The 21,584-nt window shown below is 38.0% G+C and overlaps 1 protein-coding gene across 2 annotated transcripts in view; it reads left to right on the top strand.

Moving 5' to 3' along the window:
• The first annotated feature begins 4,167 nt into the window (after positions 1-4,167).
• The window catches only part of asb2.L (ankyrin repeat and SOCS box containing 2 L homeolog), a 31,899-nt gene continuing 14,482 nt past the window's right edge, over positions 4,168-21,584 (top strand). The window contains exons 1-3 of one of the 2 annotated variants that reach the window (XM_018230451.2): positions 4,168-4,371; positions 11,952-12,219; positions 15,851-15,910. In XM_018230451.2, the coding sequence (XP_018085940.2) occupies positions 11,960-12,219; positions 15,851-15,910 (320 nt within the window). In that variant the 5' untranslated portion in view covers positions 4,168-4,371; positions 11,952-11,959. Of the gene's footprint in view, positions 4,372-11,951; positions 12,220-15,850; positions 15,947-21,584 lie in introns of both variants that reach the window. The other variant, XM_018230452.2, reaches the window with a different exon arrangement.

The following is a 21,584-nucleotide window of genomic DNA, read 5'->3' as shown; positions in this document are numbered from 1 at the left end:
TATTGTACTTTATATAGAACTTGGCCAGATGCACACTCCAGACCAATCTATTCAGAGTAGTGAAAGGAGCAAACGCTAATGAATTGGGGAGCGTTAGGTGTAGTCAAAGGCTTGTGAGCTTCAAATTGCAATGAATGCAAAAAAACTGATTAATGGGGTGGGGATAACATAGTAGCAAGGAAAGTTAAGGGAAGGGAGGTACAGTACAGTATATATCTAATTTTTTCATTTTGGTGTCCCCATTAAGGGGACAATATATGATAGTTCGTGGAACGTTTGTTTCTCCAAATCATAATTATTAGCAAAACAGAAACAAACACTTTTTTCGTATAGTTACTTAATCCACAATATTTTCGTAATTTATAAAGTATAAAAACCATAAGATCCACAGCAAGTAAAAACTATTGAGGTCATGTAGAAGTCAGTGGAAGTTCACTTTCTTTTCTTGCTCCTAGTTTTGCTCCTAGTTTTAGATGTTTTCTGAGATCAAAACATTCATTGTTGTTTACGATCGCCTCGTCTTTGTGGTGACCAATCTCCCCAAACGCCTTCCCTCACTCTGTGCCAGCTAAAATGAAAAAACACCGGCGCTAATCACACGCGTCAATTCGTTTTCCGAAGTCATCCGAAGTTTCCTCGTGAGGCAACTTCGGGCGACTTCAGAAAACGAACCGCTGCGTGTGATTAGTGCCGGAGTTTTTTTTCATTTTTAGAGTGAGGGAAGGTGTTTGGGGAGATTGGTCGCCGCAAAGACGAGGCGATTAGTCGCCAGGCGACTAAATCTCCCCAAAACGCCCAGTGTGGCCTAACCCTTAACCTCCAACTAAAAAAGCTGTTCTTTAATTAGTGTCAGTTTGGTATAGGTTTGTTTGGGGTTTTATGTCTTTTTGTAAAGAGCAAAAGACTAAAAGACTAAAACTTATAATTAGATAGTTACCCCTATGGTTGCTTTAATGACACCTGTATTGCTACACCTGCAGACCAAATTCCAATTCCCATAATAATTCCCAAATATCAGAAGATGAAAATGAAGAACTGTAATATTTGAATATACCTGCAACCCCATTTATAATGGTGGTATGAGGCAGATTCAGACTGTAAGGTGTGGGTGTTGGCTATGGCTATGTTGAAAACATGTAACATCGGTAATATTTGATTCTTTTGGCAGGTCATAATATATTTTCATATTTTGTTCTAGTCTTCAAATTCACTTTGAATATCCAAAAAAAAAGAAAAAAAAGAAAATAAAACTCCATCTAGGAGAACATGAATCAGTCTAACTATTTACAATTGGTTACAGGTGAACTCACTACATCTCAGAACGTATGTCTAATGTAAGTGTCAACAGATGAAAGCTCAACTGTGCCAGTCTGAATAAGCAGATCTAATTCCTAGAACCCGCTATAACTGGGTCAGAACTGCCAGTCTACACAAGAACAAAAGTCTGACTTTAATAGGCTTCCTTCAGACTAGACAAAATCTACTATCATAAGCAGGACAGAGATTATTTAAACCCATGGTGACTATACATTTCCTTTAATGTTTTCTTATTTTTTAAGTCACTGCTCTAACCCAAAATTAATGTAAAAAGCAGAGATATATTTAGTTTTAAATAGCAGACAATGCATTCAAGTTTCATTGCCTAGTTGAATGCAGCTGTTCTCTGCCATCTCTAACCGGAGTCAGGTTTCCTTTACAATAGCTTATTCTTATGCAACAGTGGATGACTTTCAACAGACCTGTCCACAATTGCTTTCAGGGCATAATGAATCCAACTTTTAATTAACTGAAGCAGCTAAGTGCCATTTGCAGCTCCAGTGAATGGATCAAGATTTGAAAAAAACAGTATATACAGTAAAGGAATTTAATAATTTCACAATTACGTTGCTGTTTAGTTATTTGTTAATCGAGATGTGCATTTTTCTTAAAACAAAATATTTTAGAAAATGGTTACCATTTTATTTCTCCTGCTTATGATTGTTTTATCTTAATTACTCAGCTGACTAATGAACTTTAAGGGCAATGGCTCAAATAGCCTTTTGTTCTCTTCTGCTAAGAAGAAGCATTCGAAATGCAGAGGATTGCCATGAGCAGCTTCTAATTAACAACAATTGGAAGCTTCATGAGGAGCCTTCTTCAAAGATGACCATGTGGGTGTTTTTACTTCCTTTCACATTGCTTTCCAAAGCTATGGAACATGCATTATTCTACTGAACACAAAAGACCAGATGGGTTCTTATTTAGGCAACTGGATTGAAAGATGTTTGCAGACACCAAAGCTGTTGGCAAACATCATGCAATAAAACAAAGTTATCTGCTTTAAAATAATAATAAAATAATAATATAGATATATAGCATAACAATTACTGGTACAGGTATTTCAATTCAAATGAATGGCTTTCATTTCTTTGGTGTTACTAATCATTATCAACATAAGTTCACTGTTTTATTAGATTTTTTAAAATTTTGTATAACCTTATTGGTGTTAAAAGATTAATTTTGTCCATTGTTGCATACAAATGATTATGTATAGGATATTGAAAAATACAGGGGCATAACAGGAGAGCATCTACCTCCTCTCCCCTGTGGGGTGCTTGCTCAGACATGAGCGTCAATTAAAAGAAGAAGAAAGCGGCAGGGAGGGGGATTTGAATACTATAGAGGAAACAGAACCTGCCGGTCAGGGCCCCCTTTTCCCTAGGCCCCCCACGGGGTCTGCTTCTGAGTATGGTTGGCTTAAAGATTCACTTTACCAAGTGACACACATATAGGGCATCTAAAGGTGCACTGCAAAGGAGGGACCAATATGGGTGAGTTTAGAGTAGTTATATGCATGTGCATCACCAAGTAGGTATCTATGTCAGCTGATTTACAGGTACATTGCTAAATAGATACCCAACTGGCTGATCTTGAGGTGCTTATAAAGAGATGGCCCTTTGTGTCATCTAAATGTACACTACCAAAGCGCAATGCATATGGCAGTTCCCAATGCGTTATTACTAAGGTATCCATATTGGTGATCTAAAGGTCCATTGCCAAGGAGGTTACAAAGAAAAATCCTGTCTCACTTGTACTTTACACCAATATTCCCATTACATTTTTATATAGTTTAAGTACTATTTAGCTGCACATTTCACAACTTTCTGTATAATGGCAAAACAGCCTTGCAAAACAGTTGACTACATTCTCGCATTGGGAAAATTTGTTTTATCATCTGCATGGACATCATTTTGCTACATTTACATTAAAAGCTCTTAGGCATATGTAACACAAAACGTGATTAGCTGCTACTTGTAGATGACTAAAAATTGATTCATAGTCTACTTTTTAGTCTAGACTTTTTGCACATATTGTAAAAGTCACAGAAAACTCCCAAACTGTTCCAGTCAGGTGCACTTCTGAAACAAATGGACACACTTGCATGTAAAAAATCAAAGGTATATGAAACTATTTGTGCTTGTACTGTATATTCTGTAGCATCGGCAGTCATTGTCTTTCGACGAAAGGAGGAAATTCCACTGAAAAAGCTCTCAGAATGGAAGGTCTACTTGTGCAAAAAGAAACTGCTTCTTTAATGCTGCGGAACAGGACATGTAGCTGGAATTTGTATTTTAAATTAATTCCAGTCATATTCAAATGATTACATAGATTCTTCTCAACTGTACACAGTTAACAGCAACTTGTAAATTTATGCTTTTCTTTTACAACCAGCTATTGTATTTTTTTTTTTACAGGATATAGATTAACTGTGCTAAAAAATGTTACAGTTAAAAAAAACTGTACGTAACTAAACAATAAAATCTTTCCAACTGTTATTGCATTCCTGCTGGTAGAAGGAATAAAAACATATATTTATATGGCATGAGTCTGGGAGCATGCCAAATAATTTTAAGTGTTCACTTGGAAATCATGGACTTGTTGCAAGGGATGTCTTTGGCTCAGATGCCTCTAAGGAGGAATAAACCAAGTTAATTTCTTTTTTCTTAAGAATGTGTCCTTATAAGGCCTATTGTCAGCATGTATAAACAACGAGGCAAGCGTGGAGTGAGTCCCCTGTGCAAGTTCCCCACAGGATCCCATATTATCTGCTGCAGGCCAGTGCAGCAGGGAATATATTCTGCATGGATTGACAGAGTTTGTTCTTCTAATCTCTGCATAGGAAATCTGAGATACATGACAGAGTTTTGGCTTGTCACGTCTGATCATGCGATGCTCCAGAAATAAACTCTAGCCTACAAAGTCTGTGTTACTGGGCAGTTTCGCAGAGGCAGAAGCAACCTGCTGCAGAGGAGGAAGAAGGTGCAACTTATGGGCTGTCTTTGAGCCCTAGAAACTCTAACAAGCTCATTTCATTCACTTGGAAGTATAAAGGTAATACAAGCATGCATGCTACCAACATCCTCAAACATTGCATTGCTTTATATATATGGTATTCATTAAAGCATATGGTGCATTTCAGAGGAAACATACAAGAAGGTGAATTCTAGTTAGAGCAAACATTGCACTACTAGATAAGTACATCACTCATATAAAGCTAAAAGGGAGCCTTTGCTCTGAGGGATTGCAATCTTCTTATTGCTGTTTTTATTATGTATTGAAGGATTCCAAAAATGCTTCTCTTAATTAATTAGGAAATCATTGTAGTCATTTTATTTAAAATGCTATTCATGCATTTAATTTAGCTTCGGCTACCTACATCAGTGGCAAACCCAGACAGAGAGCAGCATAAAGTCTTAACCAAAGGGATGGACATTGGCAGTGATTTGCAATGAATGTAGAAGTTTCCAGTACTCTGAAATGCATATTATCTTGAAATTTTTCTTCAATTGAAAGCCTTAAAATCACATACAGCCTTGCTATTTCTCTCAAGAGTAATAAGGTCACAGAAAGGATCCATATTTAGGAGAATCGTGATCAGATTTAATATAATAAAATAATATAATAAAATAATATCAATAATAAATAAAAGAATGTAAACATAACATAAAAACAGTGACACTTTTTTCCCTATTTGTAGCTTTTTAGTTGATGAACTACAATTTTAAACATGAAAGGCTGTTAAGGACCACTGGTGGATGTAGTCAAATGATATTTGGATTAACACAGCCTTTCTAACATTGGTTTACTGTGTGGTTGCTCTTCATTAGCAATTTGACATGTACTTTGGTCCAGTACAAGGTGCAATGACATTGCTTTAAGATTCATGGACATGCCAAGCAAAGTCAGGGTCATTGCTCTAGACAGACAAGCTGAATTCTGCCATGGAACTGCAGCTGACCGAGATGCTTTTACATCTTATGATGAATATAAGGTGTTCTGATGGCCAATTATAGTTCACAGGCAGTTTTATATAGACTGACAGATGGTGCTGCTCTGGATTTGTTTACTTGGTAGGTTTGATCTTTGGACGATGCCAATATCAGTGCTTGAAATGTAGTGCCCTTGCATAAGTAAAACATATTATTATTATGCCTGCCTGTTCATCTATAAAGAATGTGTTGCTTAATCACTGTGCAGTCAGCTGACAAACCCTGTAAGTAAACATCAAGCAGTTTATCAGATCATATATCATTAAACCTAATAGAAAACTTAAAAATAACTACTGAGCCGGACTAATTACACTATAGCAACATTTATCATGTAACTTTTTTTATAACAACCAGGGAACAATGCACAAGCTTTGCAACAGGATCCTGCTTTTAATTACAGCGATGAATGAAATTAAATGGAAGTTGGCAGTTGCTCGTATTTGAAAGAGTGTTGTATTTTGCAAGCTTCACACTGTAAAACGATCTGTACTGTGCTGAAGTGCTGAGCTTGCTTACTGGGATCACTGCTGGGAAAACTATACCAGCCTCCAGAAGAACAGCCTAGGCAATTTGATATAACTTCAGCAATACATTTACATTTCTCGGTCTTATTTAACAGAATGCTTCCTCACAAGTACATGTTATCAAGTTTCAAAACACTAGCTGTAAGTGGCTGAGACAGTAAAGATAGCTATGATGTTAAATGTGTTGGGAACAACTTATGATGTTATGGAGTTCTGTTATTGGGGACCATTGCTGTTCATGTGGCCAGTTAAAGGTTGCAAAAAATGATTGATTTGGCTGCAGGCTGATTAAATGGTGCTTTATACTGACGAGTTACAGAAGTTGACCCGTTGGAAACCCGTTATCTAGAAAACTCAGAATTACGGTATGGCCATCTCCCATAGACTCCCATAGAATATAAACTTTTAAAAATTGTTTCCTTTTTCCTGTAATAATAAAACTGTGCCTTGTACTGGATCGAAACATATAATTTGTGTATATACACTGTAAAATATACACAGACCTCAGTACAGACAGTCCATATTGGAAGCAAACTAAGCCTATTGGGTTTATTTAAAGGGATACTGTCATCAGTTAATAGTGCTGCTCCAGCAGACTTCTGCACTGAAATTCATTTCTGAAAAGAGATTTTTTTAATAGTTAATTTTGAGATCTGACATGGGGCTAGACATATTGGGGGTCATTTATCAACACTGGGCAAATGTGGCTCATGGGTAGTAACCCATGGCAAACAATCAAATTGCTTCATTCATTGTTTTACTTGCAGCTGGCTTTAAAAAGCAAATCACTGACCTCATTGTCAGTTTCCCAGCTGCCCCCAGTCATGTGACCTGTGCTCTGATAAACTTCAGTGACTCTTTACTGCTGTACTGCAAGTTGGAATGATATCACTCCCCTCCCCCCCCCAGCAGCCTAACAACAGAACAATGTGAAGGTAACCAGATAGCAGCTCCCTAACACAAGATGACAGCTCCCTGTTAGATCTAAGAACAGCATTCAATAGTAAAATCCAGGTCCCACTGAGACACATTCAGTTACATTGAGTAGGAGAAACAACAGCCTGCTAGAAAGCACATGACCAGGCAGAATGACCTTAGATGGCTGCCTACACACCAATATTACAACTAAAAAAATACACTTACTGGTTCAGGAATGAAATTTTATATCGTAGGGTGAATTATTTGCAGTGTAAACAGTGTAATTTAGAAATAAAAACTACATCATAAAAATCATGCAGAATCCTTTTATTGTTTTCATGATTTTCTAGTAGACTAGGTATGAAAATCCAAATGACTGAAATAGATTATCCAGAAAATCCCAGGTCCCAAGCATTCTGCATAACAGGTCCCATACCTGTACTGTTATGGGCTGCCCATAGTTACACTGTTAATACAGTAGATTGAATTTAATAACAGCTTGAAAGATAAAGGTGATTGATCTCATCTATATTAATAAGTTCACATATATAAGAATCTGTACACAAAATAAGCAAAGTGAAAGTAAATCTTACTTTATAAGGTCTTTTACATTTAAAGACATTTTCTTCTGCAGGTGTTTGTGTGTTTAGACTCTTCTATACTAGACTCTACTCTGCTTAACTTGAAGCTGAAGTTATATTATGACCTGCTTTCTCACTGTGCAGCATGTGTTCTTGAGTCAAGTTTGCAGCTACAGAAATATAAATAAGATAAAAGAAGCCCCCAATATGGTAAAAAAAACTATCTAGGCAGCTAAATTTTTAGAACAATTATTTTACATATAAATTAATTTGCAATGAGAAATATAATACCGAAGGGGTCATTAACAAGTGTAAGTGACATATACAAAGTGCAGTTTCCAAAACAGTGTGATTTTTACCATAATTCCAGTGTCATGTTCAAAACTGCACACAATGAGTCAATTGTGCTTGTGTTTTTATACAAATCAGGTACAAGCTGCATAGAGCAATTCAGAGTAAATGATGCATTACCTCCAGAACGTGCATACAAAATAGCATTTGCATTTGATTCAGTGGGTGCAAGTCTGATGCACCTATTGATGTATCCTGCTGTGGGAATCATGGAGCTAGCGCCAGGTCCAGGGTGGCAGCAGCTCCAGGATCCACCAGGGTCATCAGGTGTAGTTGCATAAGATTCATCAAAATGGAAAAAATTTGTACCAATATGGAAGGGCAGGAACAAGTACCTTTCTGTATTGTATCAATATGGACTCTTCGTTGTGTCCATTTTGGGTGCCACTGTAAAATAATTACCCTTGAATAAATATTACAATACAGTAAATAGACAGGGAATAATTCCTGTCAACAACCAGGAGAAAGTCATGAATTATGGCATCACATAGAGACTAATGGTTCTTTTCCATTCATTTCTAACAATGTATCCCCACTTAGAGTAGATGTTTTCAGTGTGACAACTATGTCATGAGTGTCACCTTCTCTTGCTGCTAACAAACATGCTCTGAGAAGCCATATATAATCTTCAGCAGCAAAACATACCATCAATAAGATTGCCCAGAAACTAAAAATAAACACTGTGAATTTCATCAGATGTCTTTGTTGTTGTTATTCATAGGCAGCCACTTTATACTCGCCAACAATTTGCTTCACTGTCATGTGCATAGCTACAGTGTAATAGGAGCTACATTGCAACTGTGAAGTCCATAAACATTCAAAGAGTATGTGTGTGCAGAACATTCTACCCAAAGCAAGATGACAGCAGTTCTAAATGGGTGATTTATCAATGCCTACTAATTTTAAATACATATGCTATTGCTATACATAGTAGCTATTTTCCAGTACCAAACCTCCCTGGAGCTTCTGTAAACAGTAGTAACTTTAAAATAAGCTGTAACATAACTATTAGGTCATATTGCCAGTAAACAAACATTCAGTGGTACCTTTGGAATCAATTGTATCTAAAATATTCCAAGTGTTTCTTTGCAACTTCTCGTAATTGTAAAACCGCAATAAACCCAAACCAAACACATATATGCCCACCCTGGTTTTTAAAAACATGTAGGCCTTTTATCTGTCCTTGTCTTATCTTGGAAATATTAGAAATATCACAGTCACAATTAAGATGGATACAACTGGGTAGATAAAGGTAGTGGATTGGTTGATTTTCATTCATCCTGGTGAAGTGTTTGGGTAAATGAACAAAGGGGAACTTTACTGATTCAGATTTGGAAACAACAGGTGTAGCAAAATTGGCCAATGATCTACCATGTGTACCAAGCGTACACATACACAGACTAGTGGTGGGTGTTAGTATAGCAAATGCTGAAAGAGCTAAATTTACTTATACAGGGACACATTTTTAATACAGTTATTTTATCACTGTAGGCATATTTTGAGGTGTAATTGTTTATTATGGTATGTACTTTCTAATACAGGGTTTGACACTTTGACACACCCATTTAACAAATGCAAGACTTCCACACAAGTTTCCCTATAAGTGACATGCCCCTTTATAAAAGCCACCATATAACAGTGTCAGTTTAGATATATGCAAACTAATTGTAACTTTCTAGAGATAAATTGGCTAAAATGCCCTAAATGTATGTGTGTAACATTGCTGCTGTTACCCAAAATAACTTCTAGAGATACTTACAAATTCCTGTAAAGCCACCCTCTCTCATTGACATTAGGCAGCAGGATCTGCTCATCTGACCCTTGCCCACATATCATTTTAACTGTAACTGTCTCTTGAGCCTCATTAGAGAAAAAAAAACAATTATATCATCATATATGCCACTCTACTTTCCTTCTACCATGGTATATCTAAAGGTCGTTTGTTGTCATAAGGTAATTATACAGTGTAAGGTAAAAATGATAGAGAATGACAGACCTCATCCTACAGAGGAAGTGGGCCCTAAGCTTGAAAGTTGTGTTTATGCAGGTTTGAGAAGAAAAACACAGACAAGTTTCCCTTGTGGTGGGCCCAGGTGATTCACTGAGTATCCAGATATGTTTTCACTGTAAAGCTCTTTGCATATGTTTTTTTGTCTGTCAGTCTTTGTCAGTAGGTATGTGACTCCTCAGTTTCTACATCATCAACACACAGGTCCCAATATATGTAGGGTTGACAAGTTGACCTGTTTTGGCATCAGTTGGCAACAAAACCACAAGGCTATCACTAGGAATTTCCTCAAAGGCTCTGTGCAATTGCTTGATCACATTGCATGTCTCCTACTAAGTCTATTCTGCACAGACCTTTGGTGGATCACAGGTATGTCATTGAGAAGATACATCTACAGTAGATCGCTGATGACACACTAGTAACAATCTTGTATTCTTTATTTCATAATGATTTATTATCATTATTAAACACTTGAAAGATTCTAAATGTTTGTGAGGGTGGTCAGCATGATATCATTCCTTAATAAAAGTGATCCCTCAAATTCAGAAAGGAAGAATTTGTTTCATTTGTTTCTTGAGAATACATGCTGTATTTTTAAACGGATTTTTTGAGCACATTATTTACATTTCATGTTGTTCTGCCTTAAAATCTTAAAATCAAAATGACTGTTCCCATAAGCAATATTAGGCAAAGAGCCCTCAGGACTTTGAGAAATTATTTTCTTTCTGCCTGGGGCGCATCAGCAACTTGTATAGCAATGTGCTGCACATGTAAGGATTTATTTATCTGCTCTAAGTCGGAAAATATAAATATGTTTCCACCTTATACTGATGCTCCTTGAAAACATGCAAATTTCAGAAAAATTCAGGGGCACTTCTAATATATTCATGTGGCAGGGATGTACTGATTGCATTTAAAGTAAATTGGCATCAGCTCAGTCCTTCTAGCAGGATTCGCTCGACATGTCACTAAATTTAAGTGATCTGGAAACCCTAGTATATTTTATACATACCTAATAACATTTAAAAAATAACAAATCTGGACATTTTAGGCCATACAGCTATTCAGCCATGACTATGTCTCTATTAAGCATATAGCCCACTTCCAGGTAATTCTTGAACCTTATGGAGTCTGCACTTCAGAATTGTCCCCCTAAATGTAAATGTGAGCTGCCCTACTTAACTTATCTGCTAGGATAAAATTAAATATCCTCTGACAACAATAAAGAAATGCCCCTGAGGCCAGATTAAGATAAGCAGTGGTTAAGTGCCTATAATGCTCTAATTTGAACAAAGTCCTCATTGATAAGTAAGCGTCTCTGTTTACTGATCATAAAAATTGACATGCAGCAGCATAATCTATGTTTTGTAAAATCAGTATTTGGTCACTTTTCTGTCTTATTTTAAGGATACTATTATGCCAAAATGTCCCTCTTTATAAATTTCGGTGTAATTTTTATGCATGTCTAATTAGTGCTGAGTAGTTTAAGGTTAGTATATATACTGTATATATATATATATATATATATATATATATATTCACTTTTCATAAACTTACATGTTTTGAAAATGTCTGTGATTTATTCCTGTCTTATCTCAGTCACTCACAACACACTTAAATGCACCTGAGAAATGAAACCCATGTGCCATCAGCTTAAATGTAACTAGAATCCCAACCTTGAAGGATGGCAGCACTGCTATTTTGCATTATCAATACTAACATGTATTTATAGAGCGCCAACATATTTCGCAGCTGCATGAAAAATGTCCCTTTAGATTGATAGCACATGTGGTACTTTCCAGCCTGCTGTTTTCCAGGTGGTTGAAAAGTACACAAAATTGAGTATTTTCAGACTGAAAAAAACAGTACTGATGCTGTCAGGTATATCTCGTTCAAGTGATTGGGAGCCACAAAAGATGTTGTGCACTTTAAAAGCTCCATATTTCTGTTTCTGTCTGTATATGTAATGTGTGTATATGTTTAATTTGCCACTTTCTGTGTGACCTTGTCCATGTCACAATGGCGTTTTGTATCACTAAAAATAACAGCTGTGTGAATCATTTTGGAAGGCAAGGGATGAAAAGAATGCCATTGTATAAAACAAGACAAATAGTAACATTGAAAACTCATGTGCAATGTATGGCACTTCAAAGTAAATGAGACATTTAAACATGTCACATAATGAGACAATACATTTTGCTACTTACTGCTTATGTCAAGGTTTTATTATATATGTGAGCAATGTATTTTTTCCCTGTAGAACTTACAATGGCGACTCAGGTTTCCAGCTCCCGTCCTGCAAGAAGCATTCTGGGCTCAGAGGAGTATAGCCTGTATAGCAGTATGAGTGAAGAGGAACTGATTCAGATGGCCATTGAACAAAGTCTTACGGAGAACAATTCTGGCCCAACAACTGCCCACACTCATCAGAAGCTGTCAGCCAGCGTCAATACAGAGGCAACAGCTGCCTGCCGCAACAACAGGCCCACTGCTAGACAAGCACCCATGGCAGCCAACACTAGGAACAGGTGAGAAAACACAGGTGAAATAGCAACTTGGTGAAAGTAGGACCCTAATTGCTCAGTGTTAATGTACCTTCTTATTATGATAAACATTAATAGAGAACTTGTTAAATTATGAAGTTATCTGTTTTTCACTTGAAAATCAGTCTCTTTGATCTAGGTTCATCTGAAGGTTTCATCATTTTACAGTGAAAAAAATGGCCTGCCTCCTAAAATAAATCAATAAACAGTAATGGCATTAGGTTTTCTCCCCGTGTATCTTAAATGTGTACAATAAATAGATAGCTAGAAAACTATACATCATCAACGTGTTAGCAAGTTACACATATTTCTGCAGTTGCATTGGTGACTTTGGAGAATCTCCCTCCTGAAGCAAGCAGTAGAGCAGCTCCAGGTCTATGCAAAACTAAAAATATCGCATAGAAGTACAATATGTATATTGTTAAATCTCATTTCAACTGTCCATGTTTGTGTGCATACATATGAGTACATAGCAGTGACTGACACATAATACTGACACATTATATATGCTCAGTGCTCTGAACTTCTGTCAGTGAGGGTAGCAAGTATAAAATCAATACAGCAAATCCCAAAATCCCATGGAAGCTGCTGGTAAAAGGTGATTATCAAAAATATGTTTATTCAGTAATACTGAACTGTACTAAAAACCTGCCTTGGCAACCCACATACAGACAAGGAGTACACAGATACAACATTGATATTGTAGGTCACATATGTTCATCATTCCAAATAATCATGTTCTCTGAGAGAAAGGCTATGAGTGCATGTATTTTGTGCTTCCAACATAAGCCAAAAAACAGATTACCCCCTTAAATTATCTTTATTGTGTTCATATTTAATTGTAGGTTTAATGCTAACACATACTGAATGTGTCTATAATTGTATATTAACTGCTATAATTTTGCTGAAGAAGATATACATGGGTTGATTCAAATCTAGGTGCTGCAAAGCCCATGGGAGAAAATTAAGAATGGTCTAACCACAGTCTTTATCCACTGGTTTGCTTTTTTTCAATGGCAGTTGTCCATGGTCCCCCTCCTACCACCATCTAAGACCTGCTACAAACTTTGTACCTTTTATTACATTACAATGGAAGATTTAATTATTGTTCAAATTCAGTCATACTGTAAGAAAGGCAGTATGCAAAGTGCAAACAAATGGGCACATGCCAGGCAGTAAGGGCAGAGTTGGCCAGCACCCCAAATGCTGCACAGTGTGCGCTGTGCTGAATTTTTTCACAGATCCACTGAAGTGCTTTGTGGATCAGCAATAAGCAGCCTCTTTTTGGAATAGTATATGACCCCCTAAAATGTCCAATCAGTGAGAAAGATGCATATGGAATAAAAACACTAACGTAGAATTTCCAATAAACTGCCACAGTAACAACATCTGTATATACATATTTGTGGAAACACACAGATGAAACTGTATGAAGAGTGGCTGGAGGTCATAAGCAAACAATGCATGCACTGTTCTCGCAACTTCAAGATTACAGGCAACTTTGGGCGACTATTGAAAACGCATCGCCGCGTGTGCATTAGCACAGACGACTTTTCATTCTAGCCTATGGGGAAAAACGTTGAGGCAGTTCTGGGAGATAGTCGCTCAAAAGACGAGGTGATTAGTCGCCAGTTGACAAAATCTCCCCGAATCTCCTCGTGTGGACTAGCCCTAAGGCAAATGAAAGCTCCTTTTATTATAACGTTTTTTATTATGCATTTGATGCATACATGCACACTACAAACCAAAATAAATACATTCAGGAAGTTGGGGTTCCATTTTCTCTACAGTTATGTTGCAGCTGGTGAAGTCGAATCACTCTGACCTATATGCAAAGTTGTCTTATCTGCTAAGTAGCTGATAGCTGCTAATCATTGCCTTGGAAATTGGATAGCTGTCAATCATTTGTGTTGACCACCTTAATAATGTTATAAGGTGCATTTATGGGAGGTTTTTGGGAATCGGGAATGACTTACAAGATCATGCCTTGGATACAGATGTGGCAACCAGAAATGAAGAAGCTACTTAATGTTAACGCAAAGTAAATCTTTATGTTTAAATCATATCACACAGTCTTGGTTGAGCATGACCTATGAACAGGTATTATTTAGGACACAGTGCATGCACTGGGCTAAAATGGTTCTGCATATCTATACCTAAAAATATCTATACCTAGAGTGTTTCAATGTTTGCTATGGAAGCTTAAAGGCTACTGGCCTCATGAGAAACTTAGCCCTTAAAGTACCTGGCAGACTATAACATTATGCAGTGTTTGACTGGGACACCAGGGGCCCACCCAAAAACCTTAGACCAGGGGCCCACCAAAAAAACTTAGGCCAGGGGCTCACTCTCAGTACTAATATTCTTCCTCTTCTCACTCAACCTCTATTTGCCTATTCTGGTTTTTTTACATACTATAATCTATTATTCCATCTATTTAGCCTCTGTTCTCATAGAAATAGGAAATGGCAATGAAATCGCCCAAATATTTAGCAGCACAAAGGCCCACAGACACCTGGGCCCACGGGGAGTTTTCCTGGTATCCTGGTGGTCCAGTCCGACACTGACATTATGTGACCCTGTGTCGAGAGTCACCCCATGCCCTCCACAGCTTAGCAGAACTATATCCTGCTGTTTGCATAGTGCAATCTCTCAAAGCAGTACAAAAGTCTTTGTGGCACTGGCACAACAGTAATTCATCTACTGGTATGAATATATTCTTACCATTTCTTCCATTTGCACAATAGAGCAGGAGGTTTATGCTTTGTACATAAACACTGATAACAGTGCTTGTGTTAAGATTGGAGTGCAGTAAAAAAGGGCAGCACAAGTGAAAAACATTTGAATTAAATTCTGGAGATTTTCAAGACACAGTTTGGGGACCTAAAGCAGTGTACTCCTGTCTGTAGTGTCTGTGTAACTGCTTGGAAGTGAAGATGAATTGTAAAGTCATAATATCAACAACAAGAGTACATTTTTTTATATTTACTATTTGTTATATTATTATTTATTATTATTATTTGTGTCTGCTTTTGAATAATCTGCAGCTTTGCAGAAAGGGAGAAAATATGCCACACATTGTAAAATGATTACATGTTCTGTTGAACATGAATATAGATATAGGAATGACTGCTTCCCAAGATGTTCTGCAGAAGCTGAGCCTCACCGTCTAAATGCATGGTGTGGCCATGGAGTGGCACAAATACAAGTTGTCCTCATGTCTACAAGCAAAGTGCCATCCAAGCCTCATGTCTGTGGCTCAGCGGCACCCAGCACCCAATCTGTGGTTTCCTAAAGGTGAACCCTTGCCCCCAGGACCTAGGGATGCTGAGAGAGTGCGTGTGTTTTGCTTCACTCCTGTCTTATTTGGTCATTCAAATCCCCTGACGTTTCCTCCCAGGGCCAAAAATAATCAAGTGCTTGGAGCAGCTGAGAGCACAGTCTGAACCATCTGCTTTCATTCAGCTGCGGGAAGCTTCATTATCTCAGTAGCAGCGACGGTCGCATCCAGCTCCCTCTGCCTGTGCATCTCTCCGCTCTCTCTCTCTCTGGACATGGTCTACTTCTCTTACTCTGAATATTTCTCTTTATTCCATGCCTGTCGCCACAAACGCAGGGGCCGCCAGCCTAGTGCTGCACCGCCGCCCACCCCGGGGTCAAACCGGAGCATCAAGAGGTATGATGGTAGTTACTGCAACATCCCACTGCCCGCGTAAGTCACTATTTCATGCAGTCCTTTGTGTCAGTCTAGCCGTGTGCCTATGTGCTATACTGCTGAGTCTTCTGTCGCACTCGCACGTCCCGTGTGTCCGCAGATCATAGTGGCTTGTGTCTGTTCACTTATGATCATGTTGAAGTCTGCAGCCAGTCTGCTTAAAGCGCCAATCTCATTTCAAAACAGAAGTGCCCTCATTGACCTCCCTGCCTACTGCAGAACAGTAATCTCCTTTCTTTTGTTTCCATCTAAATATATATTCTCTTGTTTCTCCATATCAGTGTAACCCCATCCCCCACCATTGTGACTGGCTGCAGACCCCCTGCTTGCTGCGCTGAAAGGTGCATTTGCTGCTGTCACATGTGTCTGCGCTGGGGCTTATTGTCATTTGATAACCATAGTTACAGCCTCTAATTGGGCAAAATAGCCTGTATTATTATATTAATGCCAGAGTAATTGCTTTGCAAAAATGCTTCATTTTCTAAACACCAGCACTCATACTGTAATAGTCTGCTGCTAATCAACTGCTTCCTGTCTGTACAGTGTTGTTCAGTTTCTGTTCCCAGTTGTTGGTGTATATAATAGTATGTATAATATAGTATAAAATAGTGTGCTGATTGTACTCTATACACTTGTGTACATGATCTTTGTCAAATGCTCTGTGGTTCTTAATTTGGCCCAGTCAGGTGGAACTGAGGGCAGTCTAGACTTTTTGAAAAAGATTACACTTTGGTATTACCTGCAGATCTTTATATAATCTGTGAGTCTTGTAGGCAATGCAGATTGATCAGCGATCATCCCATAGGCCAGGTCTAAACTAAAAATCAAAATAGGCCCTGGTATTTTAGGTACACACAGCCACCCACTAGCCCAATAAATAGTTACAGTCTATGACAACTTACAGGGCATTTGCCAGGACCCACAGATTGCCAGTTCAGGCCTGCTGTAGGCCATGTCTGTGATTTTGTATGTACTGTATGCGCACCAGCTGTGGAACACATGGACTATACCAGTACTGATGAGTGTAGTGATGCCTGAGTGTGAGCATGGTACTGGGCCAGGCACATCAAACCAATTCACAATATCTGTCAGTGATGTTAGGACCAGTTTTTTAGCTGCAGGAGCATCACGTGTAGAAGGTATAAAATTGCCCATGCATTTAAAGGGATTCTGTCATGGGAAAAAATTTTTTTTTCAAAATGAATCAGTTAATAGTGCTGCTCCAGCAGAATTCTGCACTGAAATCCATTTCTCAAAAGAGCAAACAGATTTTTTTTATATTCAGTTTTGAAATCTGACATGGGGCTAGACATATTGTCAATTTCCCAGCTGCCCCAAGTCATGTGACTTGTGCTCTGATAAACGTCTCTTTTGAGAAATGGATTTCAGTGCAGAATTCTGCTGGAGTAGCACTATTAATTGTTGTGTTTTGAAAAAAAAATGTTTTCCGATGACAGGATCCCTGTAAAACATAAATTAAACCCAAATCCATCATGATTTTAGCAACAAATGTGCCCGAATGGCTGCTGTCTGCTGGGATGTGTGTGTGTCTGGTGGTGTTTACTGTTCCAGGTGTTCCTACTATTATTGCTAATAATTAGAATGCTTACCGTATATAAGCCGAGTTTTTCAGCATCCAACAGCGCCCTCTGTTGGTTATATGAAAGATTAACAGTGACTGCAATATCACACAGCGCCATCTGTTGGTTGTATGAAAGAATAACAGTGCGCCCTCTGTTGGTTATATTAAAGAATAACAGTGACTGCAATATCACACAGCAACCTCTGTTGGTTATATGAAAGAATAACAGTGCGCCCTCTGTTGGTTATATGAAAGAATAACAGTGACTGCAATATCACACAGCACCCTCTGTTGGTTATATGAAAGAATAACAGTGACTGCAATATCACACAGCGCCCTCTGTTGGTTATATGGAAGAATAACAGTGACTGCAATATCACACAGCGCCCTCTGTTGGTTATACGAAAGATTAACAGTGATGGCAAAATCAAACAGCACCCTCTGCACATGGTAGTGGGACAGTGGGACAATGCACACAGTAATCCGTTTGGCAATTCTCTGTCACCATCAACTTTGCAAAGAAGTCCGGTTGATCGCTGGGGGGTCGCTTTGGCAGAATGTGCGCTGCTGGGAGACAGGGCTGTAGTTGTGTCTAGGCTTATACTAGAGTCAATAAGTTTTCCCAGTTTTCGTAGGTAAAACTAGGTACCTCGGCTTATACTCGGGTCGGCTTATACTCGAGTATATACGGTACATGTAGTCAGGTTCAGACTGAGAATTAAAATAGGCCCTGGCATTTCAGGTACACAGAGGCCCAACCAGCCCACACAAAGGCCCAAAAAAGCCCCCACAGCCCTCTAAATAGTGACTTAATATGGCACCTTATAGCAGCCCCTCTGGCATTTGCCAGAACCCACAGATTGCAAGTCCTGGCCTGCATGTAGCACAACCATATATCCAGGGAAATGGGAACACTGTAATGTCTGCTCAAAGGGGGCTGTTACTGCACCTCCAGTTTTGAAAAAAACATATTAATAAAAAGCCCACAGCCTTACATATGGCCCTGTTTATTCTAATGTTAGTGCAAATACAACATGTCTGAATAATACTGCAAAGTATTCAGTCACATATGCTTTGCAGCACAGATTGTTCCTGTCATTTTATATAACGCTTTAACTCAATTAAGATAATGGAACGGAGAGATGTTCTTTGGATTGTCAAATGTGTAACAATCTATTATAATATCTCTGCAAAGAGGATCTGGTGTACACAGGCTACTTCCACTATTCTCAGGGGAGATCAAACCTATAACGGGGGCAAGAGTTCATTTGTGAGACACAACGTGACCACAGAGCTTCTTCACAGAGGAAGAGGATGTCTGGTAATTTCACAAGAGGTTTTGCAATAGCCAATGTCTTTCAGTTTCACAAGCATGTTTGAGAGGTTTTCACTCTTGTAAGAGCTTCTGTCAGCAAGTCTGCAACTGGAACTCTACTCTTCCCATCACCTCCCTCACGTCAGACACGGATATCTTTTCAAATATCACTCTGATATAGAAGCAACAGTATATATTAGAGCATCCAGTCTCATTAACTGACATGTGCCAGTAGTGATAGCTCCTGTTGTTTCTTTTAAAGTCCATTGTACCAGTTTATGGCTCAGTCAGTTTCCATCAAAACCATAAAATAACCATCATCAATCCCATCATAACTACAGATGCACCGAATCCAGGATTCAGTTCTGGTTTCAGAGAGTATTCACCATTTTTCAGCAGATTTGGTTGAATCCAAGCACCTGGCTGAACCGAATCTGAATCCACAGTTGTTGTCTTTGGCCGCCGCCTTTCTGATCCTAAATTGAATATGCAAATTACGGTTCGGTTTCGGGTCGGTATTTGGCAACATATTTCACAAAAGATACCGGATTCCTTCACTATGCTCACCCAAGAGTGCACCAAAATGCTAGCAAGATGATGCATATCATACGTAGGTGAAACTACTGTTCTGTGATTTAGTTCCTTTTGAAAAGGCTGATAAGTATGAAAATTCAGGTGGTGAAGTCAATGCTACAACAGTAGGATGAGCTGCTAAAATATAGTATAAAGGGAGGTCTGATATTTAGTATGCTCATCTTCAGTGTAAACATTCAGGCCACCCCTTTCAGAGCTCCTTAATTCATACAGGATTGTGCAACCCAGCCCTGTGCAAAGAAAAAAATAGTTCAAAACAAGCAAAAAGAATTGCAATCACTGCGTTTATTTTTACCATCTCTTGGCTTTGTAACAGAATGCTAAAATACTTTGCATCTAGGGTTTTTTTCTTAGAATATAATATTCTCAGTCATCGTGAAAACTGACCTCTTCTGATTAGAATATTCAGCAATGTAAACTGGACTTGATTAGGAGAAGCAGGATTAAGCAAAGCTTGTTTCAGGCTGAACACCAGAAATATAGACTTTTTTTCAGTTGATTAAAATTTTTGACCATTTTTAAAAGTGTAAACTTTTCTGTCCCTCTCTCTGGTGTCTCAGTCTGTAGGTGCAGACTCTATGGGGTAATGGGGAAACCGGATGTTTTGTTGCCCATGGTAGTGAAGATTTACGCTGCTTTTTGGGTTTCTAAAGTAGCTCAAAGTTTCCTATGCCAACTATGAACCACATATGATTCTCCATTGGTCATTTACATTTAAGCCAGTCAGAAAAAAAAAAAAAGGAACGTTTTGTCGCCTGTGATAGTGGAGATTTATCGTATGTAACAAAATGTCCTGCATGCCATTACCCTGAACTTTTATGATTTGCTACATTAGTTGTTACATTTCCCAGCTGCATCTATTATCACGTGAAACTAATTGTAACAGCTGCCTTATGTCCAGCATTTGAAATATATCAACTAATATATCAAATCATAACAGGTTACAGAGTTGGTGGCGTCCTTCTCAAAGCTTCTCCAGGGAGACACAAGAAGGTGAAAAATGAAACGTTAACGTTATATATAAAGGTCAGCTACAAAGTTGTTAACATTACATCTCTCAACAAATTCCTAAAAGTTATTGTTAAAGCTGTATTCCAAATGAAATGCATCCTAAATGCTAGGCTAAACTTCATATTTTGCAGAATTATAACCTCTTGACATTCATTTAGGATAAGGAGTTATTAGATAACCTATTTAGAATACAATTTTAGAATTTTAGTAATGAAAGGATAGACTTACATATTATTTATGGCGTTCTCACTTCTCTCTACACTCTGTTGAAAACCTTTATGTAAATTGTAGGCCTTGTAGATCTGTGATCTTTATTGATTATATATTCATATAAATATATTTTTTTCCTGAATGGGTCAGTAGAATGCTGTCAAGGTGGCAAATAATTTTGATAAATGTGCTTCTTGGTCTGCTTTAAGATGGCCACAAGTACAGCTATATCATATATTTAATGACATTTTGACATTGTGATCAATCTGTTTATGTGAAAGTCAGCCAGATATCAATTATTAATGTGGTCTTTATTCAACAGGCTTCCATATAATCCAGTAATTTTACCAAGGTTCAATGATTAGATAAACCCAATTTTGGCCCTGTATGTAGATTGCCAAATCAGGCTCAGATCCATTAGTTTGGTGACCTCACCAAACGAGCAGATCTGACAATGTATGGCCACCTTTAGGTCAGCACTGGATTGTATTTCTAAGTTTAAAGTCTTGCTACATTTAAACATTGGGTTTAGGAATAAAGGACAATCATTACAAAAACAATCACTTCTCTATTAAACTTCTATATTAAACTTTTTTGGCACTGATTTTATGCATGATCATTTTCCTCTTGAATAAGCATTTTCAAGAGCAGAAATGGAAGCCTTTTAACCTTTTTTGTATTACAGCCTGTTTTAATGATGTATTGAGTATACCAAATAGAATGTCTCATTATCACAACAAACAATAGTAAAATATTAGTTTCCTCCAACATCTGGGCAGAGATAATAGGGCTCATTTATAAACGCCAGGTAATTTTGTCCATGGCTGGGCAGTAACTAATAGCCACCAATCGTTGACTGGCTTTTTTTCTGCCAGCTGCAGATTGAACAATGAAAGCAAATATTTGATTGGTTGTCTGCCCAG

Source organism: Xenopus laevis, chromosome 8L (assembly GCF_017654675.1).
Source record: "Xenopus laevis strain J_2021 chromosome 8L, Xenopus_laevis_v10.1, whole genome shotgun sequence".
NCBI classification, from domain to species: Eukaryota; Metazoa; Chordata; class Amphibia; order Anura; family Pipidae; genus Xenopus; species Xenopus laevis.
Note: the sequence above shows the minus strand (reverse complement) of the source record. Positions and strands in the feature narration are given on the sequence as shown.